The sequence below is a fragment of the Malus sylvestris genome, chromosome 4 (assembly GCF_916048215.2).
Source record: "Malus sylvestris chromosome 4, drMalSylv7.2, whole genome shotgun sequence".
NCBI classification, from domain to species: domain Eukaryota; kingdom Viridiplantae; phylum Streptophyta; class Magnoliopsida; order Rosales; family Rosaceae; genus Malus; species Malus sylvestris.
In genome coordinates this window covers 1,204,685-1,229,006 of record NC_062263.1, presented here as the reverse complement: position 1 = coordinate 1,229,006, position 24,322 = coordinate 1,204,685, and the positions used below count along the sequence as shown (strand labels likewise).

Genomic DNA, 24,322 nt, shown 5'->3' with positions numbered 1-24,322 from the left:
GATAAAATTGAAAAAAAAATATAGAAGTAAAAATAGTATTGTTGGAAAATTATTTTTTCTTTTATTTTTAAACAATGATATTCTACTCCATGCGGGATTGAGTTAGGCCGCATTGAGTTAGGTTGCACAATGGGTCAATCACTAATTAGGTATCGAACTTAACACAAATGCAATACGTCGTTGAGCTAGACCACACAATGAGTCAGCCACTAAGTATAAAGCTCAACATAAATACAATACATTATTGCCATAATCGAAAAACAGCTTTTCTCATTCTATGGGTATGACTTAAAATTTTAGCCCGAGATAGATTTTAACCTTTTTTCGATAATCCTTCCCCATTCAATTTAAATAATGAAAAATATTTAAATAAAAGAAAGGTTATTATAGATAATGTTGAGTTTTGTATACCTAGAGATTTGCCAACCTTGATAAAAAGAGGGGTCAACAAACTTGTGTGGGACAAGACTACTTATGTACAAGGAAGGAGTCGATATTGTTGTTTGTACCACATTTACCGATTGTAGGAATGCATTTCTGCCAATTTGTCATATATCAACTTAAGAGGTTTTAACGAAAGATAACATTATATTGAGGCCGGCTTTGAAAGAAAATATATGTAGCAACATTGGAACAATCTAGATATCTCGTTTCATTGCACGAGTCTTGTCTTTGTAATTGTAACCAATTTTTCTCAATAATTTTGTGACTTTCGTACAGACAACACAGATCATTCTCACAAGATCTCGATGGCAGAGTAACCCAAACAAGCATTCAAGTAGCTGAACAAGAGAACCGATCCGCAGCTCGAGCGAACATTCTTACAAGTATCCTCTCAGAATTTCAATTGAACCTGAAGACTCTTCTTACGAGTGGTTGAGTTGCGGGCGCCAATGATGATTTAGAGGCATCATCTCTGAAAACTTCAATCAATTGGAGTCACTTCAAATGTCTCAACTTCTTCGTAGTATTTATAATGCTTTGGCTTATCTCCGGGTGTTCCAGTTTTAGTAATTTCTCAAGTTGAAGAGCGGCTTCAGGGAAGCAAACCTCCTCGATACAAGAAGCCGAGCAAAGACCAAAGATAACTTCATTGACGTCTTCTTCAAGCTGAAGGGAGAAGAGATGGCTAAACACCTGAAGAACAAAATTAAATTGCAAATCAGAAATACGTGAATACCATTCAAGCTCATTATCATGTGGACAACCTAACAGGAATACGATTTACTGAAATTAACACTACATTATTAAACCGAGAGCCTTCAAGCCAATTTGATTTAGCAGAAAAACAACCAGCGCCAATCTTTTTTCACCATCCTAATCCTACAGAGTCGGACTGAATTTTTTTTCTTTTAATTCAAGTGAGTTGAAAAAGGACTTTTAAAGCCTACATGTATCGGTAGGACAAATCTACTGGATACAAGAGATGAGAGAATTTCTATATGAACAATAACGAAAATTAGTTTCCTATTCTTACCACCTTCATCCTCGAAATAACAGTGTCTTTAATGGCTTGTGACCGCGATACCAAATTAATAATAAATAGACCTTTCTCAGAAAGTGCATCCTTTACAGTCTGAAGAAATGATTCGTCCACGAAATCTGCTGCAGGACAGGTCATCCCAGAGCTGTAAATGACAAATGAAACTTATTAGAATTTGATGGCTTTAACATCAGATTGCTTTTTATATGGATACATTTACTTGCAAAATAGGTGCAGCCTGAATTCACCTTGAGTCTGCCGAATCCACATCAATAATAAGTATGTCAACCTTCGAAATCACCTTGCTTTCGAAATCACCATTGGAAGAAGTGTTGCATTGAGCATCCTTCTTGTCTTGAACAAGAGAAGTTTCATCAGAAGCAGCAGAATTTGCAATATTTCTAACAAACTGAATCCCATCAGCAACGTGTGCCTGATACACCAAAATAAATCTAAGAAGTGATACATATTGAGTACAATACAACTTCAAGATATGAAGGATAACAAAGTATAATCTCATTTACAGGTTGTGTATATGTCCAGGAGCTATGTTTGCGTCTAAGTGCTTTCTCAATGTGTATTCCAAAACAAGGAAACAAAGGAACACCAAACTTAAAGAGATATGTTTTTCCAATCGTTTGTCCATCTTAACTGATATGCTTCTCTCCTCAATCGTCGTCAATTCGCTTATGTCAGTGTTTTACTCTTACACACTATCACAAAGATTGTACAGAGAATAATTTGAAACTGACATGCAAGTGAAGCGCTTTACACTAAACTGTAAATTCATTATCGAGTCCAGCAATCAAGCATAAAGAAGCATACAAATTTTTTTTAAAAAGGTGATCTCCACGCCCAAAAGATTTACTTCCCAACCCAGATTTTAATGGAAATTTACCCTTCTTGAAAATCACTAAAACAGACATATTATTAAAAACAAACTTCAAATGAAAAAATAATATAAAGAAATTAGCAGTGATTAGTTGAGCGTTGAGGGCAACAATGGGGTGGTGGGGGCGCGGGTGCCATAGGGTGTGCAAATAGAAGTATGATGTACAGTGAACTACCTGTAAGCAATCATCTTCAACAAAACCAAAGTATTCTTTTGCAAGTTTGAGGACTACAGGGTCCAACTCCACCACCTGTACAAATAATAAGTGATTACCGCATTTGCACTAAATGAGTTTTATCACCAAAGATGATATCGAAACTCTGATTTTTTTTTTTTTTTTGTTTCTTCTGGGAGATGGTTTAAGCGTAAAATTACCTCAGTGTGCACAAAGGGCAGACATCTGTTAAGGAACATAGGAAGTAAACCTGCTCCAAGACCAATTACAACTGCTTTAACCTGAGAATGCATATACCAGTGTGAATGGGTGCATTTAATAGATGAACATAAAAATTTGCCCTCATTAAACTAAAGCCTAACACCATGCATATATAAATGTTTCTACAGTCAAAACATGATTGACAATTTTCAATTTATGTTATAGAAAATAAAAACTTCAGTTAAAAAAAATACTAAAACACAAAGAAATTAAAACATGATCATCGGGCATGAGAAGACTAACTCTTTTCTCGGACTGGATTGAAGTTAAACAAAACTTTACTAATCTGAGATGAAAAATTACCAAGCTGTATGAGCTCCTCATTCAAATTACTCCTAAAGGTGACATTCTGAAAGGGTGCTAAGGAGGAAAGGTGAAATTTTTAGAAGGGTGCTAAGGAGGAAATTAAAATAGCTTTTTTATTTAATCACATTTTGAATATAAAGCAACCAGAAGCCGATCCATTTTTTTTGCCACCAAGCAAGACCTTTTTACTGAAAGATAGTCAGAAATACAATGCTTACTGATTTTTGAGCTGATGCCATGCTTTCCAAATAAGAAGAGATCAACATTAATCCAGAAATAATCCCTGTATGGTAAGAACTAGCCAAATATCCATGATAGACCTTCAGCTGGTGGCTCGTTTCTTCAAATTAAAAATAACGAAATTATTCAAATGAAAAATAACGAAATTAAGTAAAACTGAAAGAGGAAAATGCAAAGGATAAAATGGACACCAGCAGAAACAATGATATCTTCAACTAGGTTGATGGAACACGATAGAGAGTTACAAAACTACAAAGGGTAAAACAATGACAATAGAATAATTTGATAATTACAACTCAGTGTGTCAAGCCCACCAGTACCAGGTGCAAGATACTTTTAAAAGTTTCCAACATGCATGTATATTCACTATGCTATTTAGTTTTTGAGAAGAATTATACTATATTCTTTTGAACTTGAGGTAGGTTTTTCAGAAGGGTTTGTCAGAAGAAGTGAAAAATCATGCAGGTAGGTTTTTCAGAAGGTTTTGTCTAATCAGCATAAGGCTTTTTCACGTTCCACCAATAGACAATTAGGAAGATGCTAATATTGGAGCAGATATAAATTTCATGATTGGAGCAAAACAAACCAGCAGGCGAGAAACTCAATTCAAATTATATTGGCAAAGACACAGATCAATAGATTCAATACCACCACCTCTTTTCTGGATTCCTTTTCTTTTAGATCTGGAAGATGAATTTGTCTTTTTTCTCTCTTTCTCACCAACAACTTTACTGTTAGATCCTTCCTCTGATAGAAGAGCTTCAGACTGAACCAAACCCTCACTTCGTTGGAAAACAAGGCGACGAAACGTCAAATCTCTGGATGGTAGAATGCGACTGATATCACCATCGACAGTTTCATAAATCACGTCCTCAACTATAATTGGGCCAGTTATTGTTGATGTGACCTGCAGATGCATGCAAGGGAAACATGTTTTCATTTACTAAAGGACATGAGAAGATTGGTATCCATCTCATACACAGAGGCTGATAAAGAATAGTGTGACATGAAGAAATTCATAATAAATTTCACAACATCCATTTTTCAGAACATCGACAATGGATCCAAACCTTATTTTGAAATAACTATTATAACCTTATAAGAATCGTATTATTGTATGCTTTAGGGGCAACCAGCAGTCAAAGTACTGGATCAGGAACGGAGCAAGCCTACAAAGTTGGGGTGGGGTGGACCTTGGTACTGGAGACTAGGGGGTGGGCCTCAATTGGGGAGCGAATGGGCTAGGCCAAGGGTAACACCAAACTTGGAACTTTTTCTAAATGATCCCAGTTAGCCAGGCTTAGTGAGGGAAAGCCTTCTCAATGTTTCAATCGCTTCGTGCCTGGATGGGATAGTTTAAACAAGTTTCATCAGATAAGAAACACAAATTTGAGCAATTCAACTATGAAATTTAAGTTTTCCTTGCACCTCTGACTATGCTTTGTTGTTGCTTCCTATGTCCTACTTTCTAGGGAACTTTGACTGGAGCTTATTCTGGGCAAGTTCTAGTTGTAAGAAGCTAAAGAAGTGTGCCACGTTTACATGTTTGAAGACACCACTGTTCCTTTCAAGTCAGACATACTATGGAGTCCCAAAGCTCAAGCACCACCAAACTCAGGGCAATCACGGCCAAGTCAACAAGTCAGACAACCTATGGAGTCCCAAAGCTCAAACACCACTAAACTCAGGATATAGGGGCATCGAAGGCTACTTCAGAGTTTAAAGCTACCACATAAATACGAGTCACTATCTTACTATCTAGGGAACAAGCACTCTCAAGCCTAAAGGTACTTTAGACAGTCACAAACCCTTATGTAGGTGAAGGTGACTATAAGCTCTAGAAATTTAAGAAAACTATGTTAAATTCTGTGGAACTCTGTTAAACTATGATTATATACTAAATTTAGACTATTTAGTAACACTTCAACTAGTATCTACATACTTCAACTGGTATCTACTTATCAATTCATATTCCATTTGCATTATGAATAGAAGAAGAAGTAATGGCATTTGCTTAATAATTTCCACCAACCTTTTCCAATTGTAAACAAGTAAAATCAACGTCCTCCTAGTTAAAAAGAAAAAGAAAAGAAAAGAAAAAAAACCTGGTGAAAAAAAAGAAACGAAAAAAAACCTGGTGAACAATATCTCGTTGCTTGATCCCATCACTTGCCATCATGAATCTGCAAAAGCAACCAGCCAATACAAACGTATAAGAAACGTATAACTGCCTGAGCCATAGAGTACAGAGATATTATCATAAAATTTTGTATTGCAATACCACAAGACCAGAGGGAACTGAAAACATAAAAGCAATTCGTTATTAATGTGTAAGTCATTAGACAAGTCACAAAGTCAACAGTCAACACTACTGATGACATGACAGGACCAAATGTTCTTAGTTTTGTACTAAATTAAACGATTTAAAACTGACAACCTCTGTCTGAGTATAAGTATTGATAATTCTGAAATGGGGGTAACAGTGATCCTATAATAGCAGCTTCAAAACAAAAACCTTAATATTTTTGCAGTTGGGACCCATATATCGGTGCTAATAATACTAGAAATGATCTTCGGCAGGTAATGAGTATTTGCATCATGACAACTTGGAAAACACCAAGGTACCAAAGTTCTATAATGTGCTTCAAAGTATAGTATTAGCATCCTTAGAATAGTGTCCTATGTTGGTTGCTCCAACAACTAATCTGTGGGGTATTTTATTGATAGGCGCACACAAGACAAAATCACAGCAAGAATAATGATGAGAACTATTTATTTTATCAGGTCATTTCATCTCCAAAAACTATATATATTACATAGATATATATTAAGTTGGCATTCTTGAATATAAAGCAAAAAGAAGTGATGCAAGTACATACGGAATCTGGGCTCCATTGTCATCTTTTCCAGGCGCCAATTGTTTAACCAAGGGAGATAAATCCTTCTGAAAGGGAGACCAAAATAAGATAGTAAATAACCATAATTAATAGGGTTATACTGTCAGAATTGAGAATGCCACATCAAAAGATTAAGACAAGCATGCATTACCTGAATGTCATCCATGCTGGCACTAACATGGCTGGCATCTAATAAAATCTTAATTCAACACATAAATCAGGTTTAGAATAGCACCAAAAAGAATAACCTCCAAAATGAGAACTACAAAGATATTATGACTTTGATGAAATTGTACCATTACTAGACGAGCTGCCTTAGAGCTTTCTACTACCATCCATTGTCCTTCTTCAGAGGAGAATAGCCATTCATGAGCCCGAGTCTGAAATATAAATTTACTTATTGATTTAACAGGAACTAATAGACAAATTAAGAATGCAGAGAAAATATTAGATTGGAGATGAATTACAAATATTAGATTGGAGATGAATTAAACACAATATAATCGTAAAATTGTTATGATGTTCCCGTAGATTTGAGCCCCGCAAGCATATAAAATTAAATCTGTTTGTCAATTTCTTCCTCTCTATTCTTTTTTTCAATAAGACAACCATGACAACTAATAAGTGAAAGCGTGTTTCAATATACCTTATAGCTACACATTTTCCCAAAATATGGCAGAACTCGATATGAATAGTCCACTGTACAAACAATCCTTAATGCACATCATACAATATCCTAAAACAATTATCTTATATACTGGAGACCTGAGAGAGCGAAAGAGATGTTTTCATGGAGATATGTCTCTTAATTTCTTAATAAACCAGGCAAGGTGATGGATGAAAGATAGACCCAATGTTGGATACTTGGATGGCACAATGCTACAGCCAACTGAAAGCAAGTTGCATTGCCAGAATAACAAGCATGTAACGGTCAGGACTAGTATCAACTGTGGTTTCATGAGACAAACCCATTTCATAAAGGTCAGGTAACATTATACATGCAGCATATGTAATTTGACAAGTTATGATGCTTCCATTTTGCATTTCCATTAAAGGGTTGCAGAAGGCTTGGGTTAAAATAACTCTATTTGGATCAAAATTTTCATTACATTTATGTGTGTAAGTGCACTATGGTACAATACAGTGCAAATGTGCAATAACCAGAGAAGTTCACAAATACAAACCTTAGGCACAATAAAAACCCCACAATGATACTCAAATGGACCAGATGATTCCTGAGCATCAAGAACTACAGCTCTGTAACTGAAACGGGATCCACCGGCCAAATTAAGCTGAAAACGACTGCCTGGGGAAAGCTTAGTCAAATCCCCTCTAGCTCCAAGATTTAACTCTTCAAGAGAGTACAATACATCCGAACCAAGGGAGTATTCTCTACGAATTTGGTTCTCCTTATCAACAGCTTCAAGAAGTCCAGAAGCCTAATCCACAACAAAAAGCTTCTGTCAATCTTTCGAGAAACTAGATTACCAATTTATGAAATGAAGCTTACACCGTAAAAGAAAGATTGCAAATTGCACTCCCTACTACCAACTAGTTATTCAGTTGTAACCTTTATTGTGCAAGAATTATGGGTAAATAAGGCATGTTAGGTCGGATATTTTACCTGACTTCCCCTACAAGCAAAAGAAGATTTATTGAAAGATGTTGTGACATCCTGCAACACGCTGGAAACCTCTTTCTCAGCAACCACCATATATGCTTGAAGGCTTGGCTTACTAGACGGTTTCTGAGGTATGGCTTGAATACCCATTTTCCACCCAAACCGGTACTTCGAGAAAAGCAAAGCTGGAGTTACAGTACCACAAGATAATTAAGAGTTAAGAATTTTACTTAAATATACCTAAAGCAATTAAGTAATACCTAGAACATGTGACTCTGCCAGTGTAAGGCAAACAAATTTCCCCCCACACTTCAAAACTCTTCTCACCTGGAAAATACCAATACAATTCCACTCAACAAACAATTTCCGACGAATGGAACTAAATTATTGACAACATAAAATTAAATAAAACAATAATTCCAAGGAACCTCTGATAAATACTGATCACCAAGTTTAGGCCCCATCTCTGGCTCCATTAAGGCATCCAATCCACCTTTGTCAACTACAACATCAAATGCCTCCTCCGAAAACTGTAAATTTCGCAACGGTAATCCGATCATTCAAATCATTCGATGCCGATTGAGTTAAAAAGAGTTAAAATTGCGTGAGGATTACCTGCATGGCGGTCATGTCCATGACGCGCCAGCGCATGTCGGGGCGGTGGCGAACATTGCGGCGGAGGCAGTCGGAAATGGCGACCTTGGAGAAGTCAATGTTGGTGATGGAAGTGAAGCCGGCGTCGTAGAGGTGTTCGGAGAGGCGGGAGCTGCCGCAGCCGGGGACGAGAATTTTGGGTTGGGGAGGGAGGTGGGAGAGCAAAGTATCTCTGAGCTCGGACCACTCGGCGTACCACTCGAAGGAGTCGTCGGTGCCGCGGATGGTGAAGAACTTGTCCCAGTTCTCTTTGCTGGTGAAGTCTCCTAGGGTTCCGAGTAGCTCTGCTAACTGCTCCTCCTTCTTCTCCATTTTTGCGGCGTCTCTGTCTGCTCTGTCTGGGTTTATTTGGGGTTTGGTCTGTAGGGTACAAGATTTTAATCCCAGTTCCGCAATGATAAATTTACAAGTCTTACATAATTTTTTAAAATAAAAATTAATAATTAATTTAGAATTTTAATCCTCACACCTCTATTAAACTCCTAACTAGTTTTCAATTCAAAACATTTCTAAAATAAATAAAAAATTAGAATAAGTTTGCAACCATTAGCTTTTTATAAAATGTTTTCAATTTTTTAATCTTTTATGCACCCATTTATGTAATTTGCTTTTCAAGTTTTAATCTTAAATGTACCTATCTTAAATATATCAATTTGTTATATGTAAAATGTACCATTTTTTTTATATAAAATGACACACTCCGACCAAAGTCAAGGCATGGTGGCCGTCATGTGAGCGTGACGTAGCCATGTGCGCAGTGCGGAAGCGATAATTTAAGGAAAGTACGAATAATTCAAAACCAAATACCATAGGTTCGGAGATAAGTTTAAGTGTGAATACACAACCAGAGCACAAGATCTAAGTGCAGTCAAACATAAGATGTACTAATTTAACAACACTCGAAGATAATCCTACATGAGTGATGGTTTGTCAGAACTTCAGCTGGAAACCTCGAGATCCACCAACTACGCTACCTAAAACCTGGAGGGGCACAAAACAAAGTTGAGTGGGTCAGTAAAACAAACTTATTCAAAACCTTTCTTTTTCTTTGAATATACTATCCCCTCGCCGTAAAACAAGTATAATTTCCCTGAAATAAAGTATATACTCATATACGTAATATATCTCAAAATCATGCTAGACAATATGAATGTATGTCATGCCAAAGTATCATAACTGAATGCTCATCATCTCTATGTAAATATGATGGAATAACATATAATCAATTCAGCGCTCGACTATAAACATAGTTCATACTCTTTCATCATAATCAACTCAGCCATCGGCTGCATATATAGCTCATAATCATCTCATCACATCATGTATCTATATATATCATGCACACGATCAATACCACCTCACGTGGTCTGCAATTCATCACTGTATATAACATAATATGCTCTAGTGCTACAATCACGTGAAGACTGTGCGATAAATCGTGGGTCACCTATGAGTCGAATCCACTAAAAGTGGTCTATACGACAGGATTGTGCACCTAACTTGGATCCAAGGCGAGCATGCGGTGCGGGAGGTGAACATCACGTGAAAGACTGTGCCCTTAACTCTGGGCGGGAGCACTAATATACGTGTGCAATTGAATAAGCTCTCAATCATATCTCAATCGTATAATTCATCATATCTCAATCATATCTCAATCATAACCAACATCGTATCTCAATCATATCTCAATCATAATCAACATCGTATCTCATAATCGTTACCAACGTAATATACTCACATGTAGCTTACCTGGGCCTCCTCAGCACCATGCAACAATATGCATAATTATAATAATGCACATACTAAAATATGATGCATATATGACATGATACTTAAATCATATTTCCTTTAAATACGTTTTCTGGGAAAAACGTCAAATGTGTATATATATATATACACTGAAAAATAACTGCCCACTCACTGATAAGTAGCTGGTTCGTAACCCCATGCCTAGTCTGGTTACGTTCGTCCTCTGTATAGGTCTCGCCTATAAGAGAAATAATTATAAAAACGTTATTAAAAAACACATACACAACATTCGCTAATAACTTCTCATATATTGCTTAAATTGGGTATATGAATATACCACCTTGACCTACTCGACGTCACGAACCCGTAAAAAATTTTAAAATAATTTTTGGACCCTACACGCGCCTGGAAAAGGTCGGCTCCACGCGCCGCGCGTGTCGTCTTCAACCTTGGGTCACCGGACTGGTTTCGCGGTTTCTGGGCAGTTTTTCAAATTGCCATAACTTTGTCATTTCTTCACCATTTTCAACGTTCTTTATATCAAAATGAAGATCTTGACGAGATGAACAAATATATACCTGCCTCGACCCTTAACTCGCCGAGAATTCGCCGGAAAAAGCCTCGAAAGCCATCGGACTCGTCGGAAATTGGGTAAGATTCAAATGAGTATAACTTCTTTAATACTCAACTAAATTAGGTGAAACAAAAATTAAAGTTGTAGTTCTCGAAGATAAAAAGAGAATGGTACCTTTCACGACGTCTAACTCTCCTTGGTTTGGCCGGAAAACGCCTCGAAAGTTCCGGCCAAATTTTGAACTTTCCAATCTCTGTACTTTTACGTCCAAAAACTTCTAACGAAGCACTCCGAGCTTCCTAAGAAGCTCCTTAAGCTCCCTATGAGCTTAAAAACTCCTAAAAATCAACCAATAATTATTGCATGAATAGTGACTTAAACGGAGGTAAGTGGTTCGACGTGAAAACAGTGGAAATCTTACATGAAACTAGTATGGATGAACTCGTATCGACGAGATGAAGACGATGGTGATCTTGTTTCTTCGATCTATGAAGATTTGATAAACTTTGGTGATGGTCCGTGTGTAGAGAGAGAGAGAGGGAGATGGAGTGTTCGAAGGGAGAGAGAGAGAGTGAGTGTCTGAGGGAATCATGGGAAAGAAGAAATAAAAGAGGGAATGAATGTGTAGTCCGTGAGTGGGTGGGTTCCAAAAGCCACATTCATCAACACAAACAAACAAAACGTCCACTCTTAAACCACTAGGGTAATTAAACAAACCCTAAAGTTCTAAATCTTTAAAACGTTCAAGACATTTTATTAACTTCACACTCACGAAAATGATAATACGGGACGGGCTGTCACATAAAATCTATTCAATTTTTCTCTAATTCATTTTTAAACTTATATGGGTACATTCTTTTCTTTTGATTTGAGAATGTATCCATATCAAGTTTAATCGAACATATTTACTAATGTTATTAAGCCTGATATCTATTACTTTTTTTTGTGTAGTTTTGAAGAATGTACCCATGTTGGTACAATAATGTTTTTGTTAATTTTGATGAATGTACCCTTGTGTGTGTGTAGAAGTGTTATTGGCACTTCAAAAATCTCATTTTACACTCCACACAAGTGTATTTTTCTTTCCAAATATAGAAAGTTTGGAGCGTAGAATGAGATTTTTAGAGTGTCAATAACAATTCCCTACACACACACACAATAGTATAATTTATATTTTAATATTTTTAATCCCACAAATTATGGGTTCTTATTTAAAATCTCATTAATATAAACAACTATAAATCTCAATTTTTAATTTAAAAAATATAGTAACATACATATAAATAAATTATCACATTAATTTTAGGGACTTTGATCAAAAATTGAAAACCAATAAGGCTTCAATAAAAAAATATTGATAGCTAAGGACTGCGTCAAAAGTCTCCTTACAGTAGAACTCAAATTTGGTTCTACTTATTCCAACTTGCTCTAACTCTTGGGACAAATATAGTGCTGGAAAAAAAGTCCCGAAAATCATGAACCAAACAAAAAAAATCCCGATCCTAAACCAAAAAAGCTCCAACCCAAAATTTCCGAAACTTTCAAGATGAAATACCAAATCGATCCTGAAATTTCGGTACGAGATTTGGTGTTGTCTACTCGATCTTTTGGTAATCCCATACCGAACCGATAATAAATAATATATAACGTATATGTGTGTGTGTGTATATATCTATATGTATAATTATACATTTGAATTGTTGCTAAATACTAGTAGCAATATAATTGGTGTGGTCTACAAGTAGTAACTATAGCCCCTTATTGCCACATCTGTTGGTACGAACCTTCCACAAATGTGTCTAATTCTTCAACACAAAATCAAAAAATTGTATTGTTAGTTTTCAAACATATTAGGTTTGTAACTTATTTTTTTGCTTTTGGGTTTGTTACTTATTTTATTTTGGTTGCATGTTAATTTAACTTGGTATGTATGATTGCTATTTCAATTTGTATGAAATTTGGGAATACCAAACCATCCCGAAATACCGAAAATTGGGAATATCGAAATTTTGGTTTGGGATTGGTCTTCAAATTCTAGTCCCGAAAATTTTCAATTTAGAATTCGGGATCCCATTTTCGGTTTGGGATCCCATACCGAACCATCCCTAGATAAATATGAGTTAAAACTCAAAACTCATTTCTAAGGCAAATTTAGCCCAGGATTCCCTTGGGTTAGTGGGGCTGGCCCACTATATATGTATTTTTTTAAAATTTTATATTTATAAATTCATTAAATCTTAAGATCTAATTTAATCAAATCTAATAATAAAAAAATATCTAATGGTCCAAATTTAAATCCAACAGCTAAAGTAATTAAAAAATTATTTTATGTGTTTCATATTCTTTCATAGTGTTCAACGGGTTTCATGGTGTTGTTTAGTGATTTTTCAATATTTATTGAAATCTAAATATTTTTAGATTAAAATGTTCATAAAATTAACTTTGGATAATCTACATAATTTTTTTTTTTAAAGTTACTTTAAGAAAAAAATTATCCTAAATTCATTTTTTAATAATCTCGGGCTAAAAATTTAACCCAAAAGGGTTGGAGGAGAAAAATTGTTTCTAGGTTAAAACCTAAATTTTTTGGGCTACAAATTTTAGGTTTTAACTCAAGGGTTGGAGATGGTCTAAAGGGAAAGAGGTCATTTGGTCGAAGCGAAATAGATGAGTAGTACGATAAGAAATTACACGCATCATTCGTGCAAGTAATGCTATTCTTACTGTCGATTTATTATTATGGAAACCTACTTGCGTTTGCCATACAAATGATGATATCTAAAATGAAGAATATTTCCCACCAAATGATCAATCCAATAATACCACTCATAGGTAAATAGCGCAATACTTCTCCGTGAATCTCCGTTATTTTTGCCTATTCAGGGACAGTGACTTGGGGAAGTTCTAGTCCAGCCTTTAAGGTATGGATAAATGACAAACACATGATAAGTGTATCACTTTATATGAATGTGTATTTTTTTCACATGTTTTGTGATTGTCATGGGATATCATCATACTGATGAATTCTTAAGTCGTGTGGTCTATGCCGATGACATAAGAATATGCTTTTTTTTTTACGACAATGAACTCGTATCATGCAAGTTTTGACATGGCCAATGGGTTTTATTTTTCCATTTTTTGAGTTGTGTGTTGGTGTACTGGCATACTTATTTTATTTTTTTCTTAATAAAAGGTTTAAGAGAGAAACCGGACGTCAATTATACAAGTTTAGGGAGGAACTTAGTGGCTTATGAATAGTATTGTGCCCCCAAATGGCATTATGCGACATTCATTTAAATTTAATTTTAACTTGGAAAGAGATCTTCTCCACCAAAGTCAGCGGATCAAATGAATGATCCGAGCTATTGAAATTTGATTCAACGGCTAAAGTTATTATAACTTTTAAAATGACCCCCTGTTTTTAGCAGTTTGATCAAATTTCAAGGGCCTAGATCACTTGATCCGCAAACTTTGGTGGAAGAGATCCGGAGATGATCTCTTTCCTTTTAACTTATCTTGATGTGTCAAAGATTGTACGACCAATCCTAGTTTGAATGAAAAGGCAGAACCAAAGATATCAATATTGAAGTACTGGTTTGGTACTGATGTGATTTTATAGAAAGTGGGTATAAAAAAAATTGAGCTAAAAAAGGTGTTTGGTAAACACTTAAAAACAACTTATTTTCACAGTTTTGGATGAAAAAAAGTTGAAAAGTGAAGTAGCAAAAAATGAGCTTATTCTCACATCACAGCAGAAGCAGTTTTTTTTCAAAGCACATCAATACCAAACCAGCCCTAAATTTGACTCGTTTCTTAAACAACTTAAATTAAGCTTGGCTTGTTTCTTTCAAGCGTAGAACTTGAATAAGCCGAACCCAAGGCAAACTCTGTTTCGAGCCAATTTATAGTCAGTGAGTCTCATATCTAAGTACTATGTTTCATAAAGGAAAGAGAACAACAAATTACATAAGAAACAAAACTAGTGCATATATATACTTTTTATTCCTACTTAACAAAGGAATTCTGATGGTACATACACCACATTCTTATTACAAACACACAAAATAAAAGAGAGACCTTATACATTACACATAGAGGAAATATATTCATATCCATGATGGTAAATCCACCTTATTATTCTACTTAATTACGGACCCAGCCACTCCATTGATCTTCAAGCGCGCAGAGCAACGTCAGAACCAGTAGTACCAGAAGTGGAGCATTCTCTACGAATTCGGTTCTCAGTTTCAAAAGCTTCAAGCTGGAAGCTACAGCCCTAAAATCACAAACCAAAGCTTATGAGAAATAATGATTGGTCCAAAATAAAATTTATTTAAAAAATAAAACTATTTTGTGTCATCAATCCACATACTATATACAGTGTGAGTGAATCTCACGTTAAAAAATGAAAGTCATGCTGATAGTTTTAGAGAAATAATTTCCCCACACGTTTTTTTCTTCAAGTGTACTTATTTGTAGACGTTAGATTAAATAAATTAAATAGATTAAAGAAGAATCGATGAACATAAATCATCAGGAGTATGCAGAAGGAAAAAATGATGTGTAAAAATAATGTCTGTATTGAAGATTTCTCAAATTCTACTGGTAGTCACATTTTTAGACAGATAATACGTACTCACTAATGAATACCCTATATAGTCAATTTTTTATTTTGGCTAAATCAAAGATGTCACGTGTTTTTTTTTTAAGTCTAAGAAAAATTAATTAAGACATCAAGACATCTAAATATTATAAATAAAAAATATACCCTTATTAAAATAAATAATTATATTGTACCTGATTTTCATGAGAAGCAGTTTTGAGTGATGATATTGCAATTTGATGCAGAGCAGTAGGGATCTCTTTTTCAGCCACCATCATAAAGGTTTGAAGGTTATGGCCCTGAGGCTTGGTAGACAGGTTCAGAGGAATGGCATGAAAGCCCACTTTCCAACCAAAGCGGAAGGTGGAGAAAAGCGAACCTGGAGATATGTATATAGCAGGTGATAGACAAGCACTATACGTACATGTATATTATCCGTAATCCAAGACACGAGCATCTCCAAAGATATAGACAGATTAAGTAAGCAAAATTTGTACATCTACGTGACATGTTGCCGACCCAATTGACCTTGTATAAAGTTTTGGCACTGATCCAAAGGGAGTAAGTAGTGGAACATGGTATTGTTCGACTCCGACAGTAAGTTCTAAGGTCATCCGCACTGGTTCAGATGAGTTTGATTTATATACATGTGTGAACCACACCTTCAGTTTGATTCTTATAACGTTTGGTAAATTCTATTGATTGTCGGACCCTCCGAATTAAAAAACAATGTTGGACCTATCTAGTTTAATTTTCCTCTTTCAAATTATTGGTCATTTGCTGTATATCAACTCAGAATAAATATTATAGAACTCAAATTTTCTCCTATTGTACATCACGTGATTTATATACATGTGTGAAGAGAAATTTTTCCATATGATCGTTATACAAATGGTACATCACGTGTTATTATATAAGTGGTGATAAATTTTATTTTTATGTTATTACTTTTTAACACAAGATATCTTCACTTGTATAAGAACACGTGGCATACCACTACGTGTTTCGAGCACATTGAAAAATCTCTCTATTGTGAAATGTTAGGTGTTTCCTTAAACAAGGTGTCCTTACTCAATTGCCTACACCATGAAGAATGAATAGGAAGTTATAAAGCTTGACATTACGCACCGAGAACATCAGACCACGCCCAAGTAAAGCAAATAAATTTGCCCCCAAACTTTAGAACCCTGTTAACCTGGAAGAAAAAAAAATCTTTATGAGAAACCAACCACTAATTAGTATTACTTAGTGAAAAAAAAAAAATTAACGGTTCAGGTGATCATTTCATCCAAATAGGAAACTTTGTGTGAGGAGAAATATATATGTTAATTGCCATGCATGCATATGTGAGATGTTCTTCGTAGAACATTTCGGTACACCAAGCATCATAATACAAATAAAGTGATATTCTACAATTATATAATAAGTTATATTATAAACGTCTTATGCTATTCTACAATTATATAATAAGTTCTATTATAAACGTCTTATGCTATGACGTTATATTATAACGTGTTGTGCACCAGCTTGTGTTCGGATTTGCAAGTACATGAAAAATCTCTCTGCAAATACGTACACACGCGACGCCATGCAAATACAGTATTACGAAGTTCTACAGGACACCTCTTGTAAAAATTGATTGCCCATCTGCACGCCAAACTCTGGGTCCATCAAAGCATCTAAGCCGCCTTTATCAACAACAACGTCAAAGCTCTCATCCTCGAACTGCAGTGAAATTAAGCCATGATTAAACAATAATTAGCACTGAATTAATTAGGACAAACTCGCTAGCTCTTTATTTGCTTCCAGTTTCGAGTCGATTAATGGATTGTGATTAATTATAGTAGTACCTGCATGGCAGTGACGTCCATGACTTGCCACTTCATACCAGGGCGTATACGCGCATTGCGGCGCAGCATGTCGGAAATGGCGACCTCAGATAGGTCAATGTTGGTGATGGCCTTAAATCCGGCATCATAGAGGTGCTCAGACAGGTGGGAAGTACCGCAACCGGGCACGAGTAATTGCAGCGGTAGGGTTTGGGACTCGGGCTTTGGGAGATTGGACAGCAGTGGGCCTTGGAGCTCAGGCCAGTCCTCGTACCACTCGAAGGCATAGTTGCCGTCTTGGATGGCGATGAAGAACCTGTCCCAATTCTCTTTGGTTGTGAAACCCTCTAGTGATCCTAGTACCTTTGCTAACTGCTTCGCCTTCCCCATTTTTCTGCTTCAGTTAATTTCTGTGTGCGCGTTTTTGCAGTTGTTTTGGGTTCGTTTTATAAGCACTGAATGCGAGCTAGGTGTTATGCATGCACATAGCTTGTTGCATGTTGGCCGCGCGTTTAGGCAAGCTGAAAGGCCACCGAACATCAATTTGCTACGTGGGGATTGTTATGCATGCACAGAGCTTGTTGCATGTTGCGTTTAGGCCAGCTGAAGGGCCACCGAATTTCAATTTGCTACGTGGGGATTGTTATGCATGCACAGAGCTTGTTGCTTGTTGCATGTTGCGTTCAGGCCAGCTGAAAGGCCACCGAACATCAATTTGCTACGTGGGAGGATTTTAGGCCAACATGAGTAAAATGATGTACCAAGGTTCGTGGAGCTCTTTGGTGTTTTCTATGAACTCATCAAATTAAACAAGCAATGCGTGGCATGCACAATATAAGTGGTTCAAACAAGACTTCCACGTACATCATTTTAATTAAGCATAGTTGTAATTTTGTACTTGAGACTGTTGAAACATGCAAGGCTTTAGTTTAAGGCTGCGAATGGGGAATTAATGGAAGTGTTCCACCAACTTTGAGTAAGCCGAATTCTTGTTACATAAATGTTTTTGGCAAATTATAGCTTTTATTTCTTTTGGTTTCATTAATCTTATGATTAATTTCACTAGTACTAAAAGGCATCGAAATTAATGTGATTGTTATCGATCTCTGCGAGTAATAGATACTCATTTCTTGTGAAACCAAAACTTTGGTCAAGTAATAGATCATTCTACACTCATTACCAACATAAAATTTACACAACAAAGCCCCAAACCAAGTGCACAAAGGAAAAATGGACCTTCCAAACAAAACACCAAGAGTCTAAACAGAAGAGGCTAAAAAACAGTACAAAATGAAAGAAAACCCTAGATTTATGCTACTACCGCTACCGCAACACCTCAGGATCAGCACGGATAACTCACCCCCACGAATTCTGTGGAGCCAAAAATAATCAAGAGGCAACACGTGAATTTTTAGGTGAAGAAGACAAAATTGCCCTCGAGACACACCGGGTTTCCTACATGCGAGCAGTGGAGAATCATCCATCAACCGAGTCAAGAGTGCCCAAAATAGGTAACAAGTTCAAATTTATCTCATCCATCTTTACTCCATATCCTCTACAAGGAAATCATTACATAACCTCCCAAAACATTTCCTTTATTATGATAATTAGCCAATTAATATATTTATACCTAATTAATATATTAATTGCTAATTGAATCACCAAATAACACCTCAAAAAACACTTAAAGGCCGGCCACACTCCCCTATAAAAGCCTCATTCTCTTCTCCAAAAGGGACATCTCATACTCTTGCAAAACTCCCAAAAACTCTCCAAATATTTTTCTCTCTAAATTTTAACTTTGGCATCGGAGGTTCTTCGACTAAAGTCCCCCCCCCAATTCATCGTGGGCGCGTGAGGCTCTTGGCCTTGACCTAAGGTGTTAATTGTTTTGTAGGTGCAATTTTGTCCAAGAAGAAGAATGCGGAAATTTGTATCCACAAATTGGTACTTTCATTGAAAGTTGAGATTCATACCCATAGAAGACTCTCGTGCAAAAAGGTTTTTTTCTCTATTTTCTCTATTTTCTAGTCCACTTGTATTTTTCGTACGTTCTTATTATTAGAATTTTTTATTTGCAAAGATTCTTTGATAAAACGTAAAAGAGAAATACAATGGCTATAAATTTAGAAAATTCCACAAGTGAAAATTCCAATATTCAAGAAATGAGACTGCGGCGATCCACGAGACTAAATGCGATCTTAGGGGGAACGGCACCACCACCACAAGGCTCCACCATGGCAACCACCGTGGTGGCCACCACGACAATCACCCACGGCAAGGTCTATGGCTCCACCACCACTGCCCAAGCCGTGCTATCCAAGGCCCACACCACTAAAGCCACGGCCCGAGCCATGTCACTTCATGCCCAACACGAGCCCAATGCGTTGCCAAGCTGAGCCCAAATCTCGCACCACGTGCCAAGCAGCCCACTCTCGTAGCCCAGCCTGTTCCCGCCGAGCAACCCACTATCGTGGCCCAACCTGCTCATGCAGCCCAGCCTGCTCCCGCCGAACAACCCACTCCCGTGGCCCAGCCTATTCCCGCAGCCCAACCTGCCCCCATGGCCTTCAAAGTAGCCCAAGTCAACCCAAGACTATCTCAACCATCCGGACCTAACATCAAGCCGAGGGCATTTCCACCACGTTTCTCCGTGGATTTGACATTTCCCAATTCAAATCTTGCGCCCGAAGCCTACCACACTTCCACTGCTCAATGAGGCACATTTCTTTCCAGCTCTTCCAATCTAAATGGTGAACAACACTTGTCTGGATAAGTCATAGAGTTGGCAAGCACCCTTGCACAACAGACGACCTTGATGAATCAACTTTTGCAACGCATCGAGATCCAATGTGCCCCGGACGAGGTGTTCTGAAGTAGGATAAAGGCAGACAAACCTTTCTAGTAGTGTCCCGGCAAGCAGCCACGAGCCGAGCATTCATGCAGTGTACATTCCCGATTAGGCCCTCGAGATAGCGTATACTCCCGTCTTAGCGCGCGAAGGAGCATGCACTCTCAACTAGGCCCGAGGATAAGTATACACTCACGGTTAAGGCCACACTCTAATAGTCAACATGTGCAGCTTTCCAGGTAAAGCATTCATTCGCGGTTAGGCTCGCAAAGAGTATACTCCACATAACATCGGAGCAGGCAACACGATGGACAGAGAAAAGCAATCACTCAATCTGGCTCAAGTTCTACCGGCAGTCTGAGAAGAATTCCCTCGTTTGCCAGAAGTGGACCATATGTACCCTACCACAACGTAGATGAGCCGAGTATATGAAAGAGCAGCCTAGACCAGCAGGTCAAAACCAGGGCAGCCTAGAGCTCTACCACCCCCAACAAAGGCAAATTCAGAAAGAAGTAGAAAGGCTCATGACCAATCGATTGCGTAATTTCCCGCGCAACGAAGCTATTGATAAGGCGCTCCGATGAGACATGACCAACATAAGCGAGTTATTTTTCAATGACAAGATCGAGCAGACAGGACTACCCTACATAGATTGTCGGATATAAAGATAACTTCTACTTCGATAAACACAGCAGCTCAGCCTAATAGCGCGCCGGGGGCAGACGAGTACCAGAAGGACACACCAGCCCAACTACCAAGAACCGGGGGCATGCTAAGGATTATTTCGGTTGTCCCAGCAGTCCAGCTTTCCTCAGCTGCACTCACGACAATGATTTCCATGCTCTCCAATGCGAGAGGATAAACTAATTGTTCTCCAGTGCGAGAGGGTAAACTAATTCCTCGACACCCATATGGGTCTGCTCTCCAGTGCGAGAGGATAAACTAATTGCTCTCCAATGCGAGAGGGTAAACCAATTCCCCGACACCCATATAGGTCTGCTCTCCAGTGTGAGAGGATAAACTAATTGCTATTCAGTGTGAGAGGGTAAACTAATTGCTCTCAAGTGCAAGAAGGTAAACTAATTACTCTCCAGTGCGAGAGGGTAAGTAATTCCCCAACACCCATCTGGGTAAGCTCTCCAGTGCGAGAAGGCCACATAGCTTAAAAGATCGAATGCTTGAATATCGACTAGGCAACAAATGGTTAGGGGCATCAGCCACTTTTGCACTTAATAGTTCACTCATCCGATACTTCATCTTCAGCAGCTCTGATCTTGGTAGCTTTATCCTTGATTGCTCCATCTATGGCAGCTGAGAAATCAAACTTAAACAGTTTCCTTATTTTTGGCAAGCAGCCCAGACATGGCAGCCTAAACCGTTGCCCCTGCCACGCCACTTCCTCGGCCTATGCCGAGTTAATCTTTGGCTTCAATCAAGTCGACTCCTGGCCCCTGCCAGCTGACGTGCCGCACCACCCCGATGGTTGCCCCGTGGCAGCACCTCCCAAGAAGAAGACAAGGAGAATTAAGTTTTCCTTACATCGGTGCGACGCGGAGAAGACGAAGAAAGTAACGAAAGACGGTCATTTGCAAGGGCAAATGTAGAAGATTGCTAGGGGAGGGGGACAAATATCCTCTAAGCCTTCCCTCTCTTGTAGGGTTGAATAAATCGCTCTCCAAAGTTGATTTAACAACCCGCTTAAGGTGGGCTTAAATAGGCTTTGAGAGAAATTTATTTTCCTTTCCTAGAATGATCTAATTTCATATTAAAGAGGGAATCTACATCAAAATATGAAGCAGTCCTAAAGCGAGAAGATCTCTACACTTGCTGCCCTTTCCTACGAGCAGCCCAGCAGGTGTGTGGGCATTTGTGGAGCCAAAAATAATCAAGAAGCGACATGTGGATTTTTAGGTGAAGAAGACAAAATTGCCCTCGAGACACACCGGGTTTTCTACACGCGAGCAGTGGAGAATCATCCATCAACCAAGTCAAGAGTGCCCAAAATAAGTAACAAGTTCAAATTTATCTCATCCATCTTTACTCCATATCCTCTACAAAGAAATCATTACATAACCTCTCAAAACATTTTTTTATTATGATAATTAGCCAATTAATATATTTATACCAAATTAATATATTAATTGCTAATTGAATCACCAAATAACACCCCAAAAAACACTTAAAGGCCGGCCACACTCCCCTATAAAAGCTCTACTCTCTTTTCCAAAAGGGACCTCTCATACTCTTGCAAAACTCCCAAAAACTCTCTAAATTCTAACTTTGGCATCGGAGGTTCTTTGGCCAAAGCCCCCCTAATTCATTGTGGGCGCGTGAGGTTCTTGGCCTTGACCTAAGGTGTTAATTGTTTTGTAGGTGCAATTTTGTCCAAGAAGAAGAAGGCGAAAATTTGCATCCACGAATTTGAACGTCAGAAATCCAACCAAACACCTCATCAAAGATGGAAGGAGGGGATTCCATCACCTAGCAAGGAATACCTTTCTGATCGCTACATAAGCTAGTAGGAATCCCACAAGCGACATTGCCAACAAAGGCAGACTGAAAGAAAGTGGTGGTGCAAATACTTGAGCTGGTGTGAACACCATAACTCTACACACCTTCCCAATGGACTGCAACAGATTACAGTTAAAAGTGATTGCAAACCAATTTGGTATGAAATTGGTGCGAGTGAAAAGAGTGATCAGAAATGCAAAGGATAGACAAGGGACGTGAAAATGGAGGGATAACAATGATTAGAGAAAAGAAAAAGAATTTGAGGACATAGTCGAGTAAGATCAATGGCTTGTGGGGTGGTTGGGATGGATAGCAGGGGGACAACAGTAAGAGAAAGTAAGGAAAGGAAAAACAAAAAGAAGAAGGAAGAGACGGCTATCAACCTTGGCTATAGCTAAGGGCATTGCACGGAAAATTGAACTGGAAAACCCTCACATAAGCTATGAGAAAATGACACGCCCCAATCCCGATATCTTAGGGACATCGAGATGGTCACGTCCTGACCGACACCCGAAGGTGACGCAAGCCATTTAATGAATGCATATGCTGAGAACATGTAAATCATGCGTATACATTTCATTTATGAAATGTAGCAAGATAATAGGATGTGACTATTCATTTCTGCATGAAGATAATGATATAAATAATATTCAACTGCCAACAATGAAAACACATTGATAATGCATGACATGTTCAGAGCATACATCTAATTCAGAATATAACAGAAGGTGTTATTACAATGATGTCAAGCATAGATGATGGCACAATATCACTGGTAGGGAAAGGCCTCGTAATGTGGGTCGTAATCCTTTTTCCTATGTCCTGAAGGGGCGCAAAACAAACATTAGTGGACCAAGTTGATATATACATAATATTGAAATAGTTATCAACATATTAACCCCTAAAGTTTCATAAAAACATCAGTAGTATAATATGTAATAGGTTTTCCAAAAACCCTAGCATGCCATAAAAATCTTTCAATAAGCATATCATATATATAAGGTGCTAACTAGTAGTATCAGTATCGCCCAAAGGCATAGAGAACTCTTCATTTATAACACTTCTTTCAGAACACTTCATTTGCCAAACAGGCACCAACCTACGCCCGGTCGAAGCCAGTATAAATATCCTTTGCCAAACATGCACCTACCTACACCCGGTCGTAGCCAATATAAGTATCATTTTCCAAACAGGCACCAACCTACACCCGGCCAAAGCCAAGGCAAAACAGTGACCACTAAATACGCACAAAAATATTGAATATAGTCTTTCCAACATAAATACATATATATATCTCAAAATCATCTTCATAGCATATAGTCATCCATCATATATACTATAAAGAAGTGTTGTAAAAGCATGTTCTAAATAGTATATAATCATCCATCATATATACTACAAAGAACATAAGTTCGATAGAACATGATATTCCAAAATATTTGTAGTAAGCATAATATCTCATAAAACATTTCATAAAACGTAATCATTAAATCATGTTTTTCATGTATACATTTCTATAATTAAAACATGCATTTTAGAAGGGGTCCACTCACATATATTTAGTCGTCGAAAAGCCGTACAAAATAGGAATAACGGAATTGCCGCTAATAATTGCACTTAAGCACATAAAGTGTTCAATTAATAAAACTCTATTCAAACGATTGAATTTGGGAAAA

The 24,322-nt window shown here is 37.5% G+C and overlaps 2 protein-coding genes across 5 annotated transcripts; both read right to left on the bottom strand.

Moving 5' to 3' along the window:
- Positions 1-568: 568 nt before the first annotated feature.
- Positions 569-10,934, bottom strand: LOC126618662 (uncharacterized). 4 transcript variants are annotated; one of them, XM_050286782.1, is made up of 20 exons: positions 10,857-10,934; positions 10,619-10,755; positions 10,451-10,516; positions 9,445-9,510; positions 8,491-8,889; positions 8,304-8,405; positions 8,136-8,202; positions 7,879-8,060; positions 7,439-7,693; positions 6,551-6,634; positions 6,406-6,453; positions 6,237-6,301; positions 5,492-5,540; positions 4,006-4,264; positions 3,336-3,457; positions 2,751-2,831; positions 2,551-2,625; positions 1,732-1,916; positions 1,481-1,628; positions 569-1,137 (listed from the first exon to the last, which is right to left on the bottom strand). In XM_050286782.1, exons 5-20 carry the CDS (start codon positions 8,839-8,841, stop codon positions 940-942), a joined length of 2,271 nt encoding a protein of 756 aa, XP_050142739.1. In that variant the 5' UTR covers positions 8,842-8,889; positions 9,445-9,510; positions 10,451-10,516; positions 10,619-10,755; positions 10,857-10,934; the 3' UTR covers positions 569-939. The 4 variants fall into 4 exon arrangements, with proteins under 4 accessions (XP_050142739.1, XP_050142740.1, XP_050142738.1 ...); XM_050286783.1 differs by having other exon boundaries at positions 1,478-1,628; positions 4,012-4,264; positions 10,857-10,933; XM_050286781.1 differs by having other exon boundaries at positions 1,478-1,628; positions 10,616-10,755; positions 10,857-10,932.
- Positions 10,935-14,823: 3,889 nt separating this feature from the next.
- Positions 14,824-17,687, bottom strand: LOC126618661 (uncharacterized). Its single transcript, XM_050286778.1, has 5 exons — positions 17,306-17,687; positions 17,079-17,180; positions 16,584-16,650; positions 15,650-15,834; positions 14,824-15,128 (listed from the first exon to the last, which is right to left on the bottom strand). The coding sequence occupies exons 1-5, from the start codon at positions 17,672-17,674 to the stop codon at positions 15,027-15,029; spliced, it is 825 nt and encodes a 274-aa protein (XP_050142735.1). The 5' UTR covers positions 17,675-17,687; the 3' UTR covers positions 14,824-15,026.
- Between the last annotated feature and the right edge of the window lie 6,635 nt (positions 17,688-24,322).

Coding starts and splice junctions, on each gene's coding strand:
- LOC126618661 (XM_050286778.1), bottom strand. CDS start 17,674: ATGGGGAAGGCGAAGCAGTTAGCAAAGGTACTAGGATCACTAGAGGGT. Junction 17,181..17,305: donor TGGACGTCACTGCCATGCAG/GTACTACTATAA, acceptor ATTTCACTGCAG/TTCGAGGATGAGAGCTTTGA. Junction 15,835..16,583: donor GGCGTGGTCTGATGTTCTCG/GTGCGTAATGTC, acceptor ACATATCTCCAG/GTTCGCTTTTCTCCACCTTC.
- LOC126618662 (XM_050286781.1), bottom strand. CDS start 8,841: ATGGAGAAGAAGGAGGAGCAGTTAGCAGAGCTACTCGGAACCCTAGGA. Junction 6,454..6,550: donor AGGCAGCTCGTCTAGTAATG/GTACAATTTCAT, acceptor TGTTGAATTAAG/ATTTTATTAGATGCCAGCCA. Junction 1,629..1,731: donor GTGGATTCGGCAGACTCAAG/GTGAATTCAGGC, acceptor TGTCATTTACAG/CTCTGGGATGACCTGTCCTG.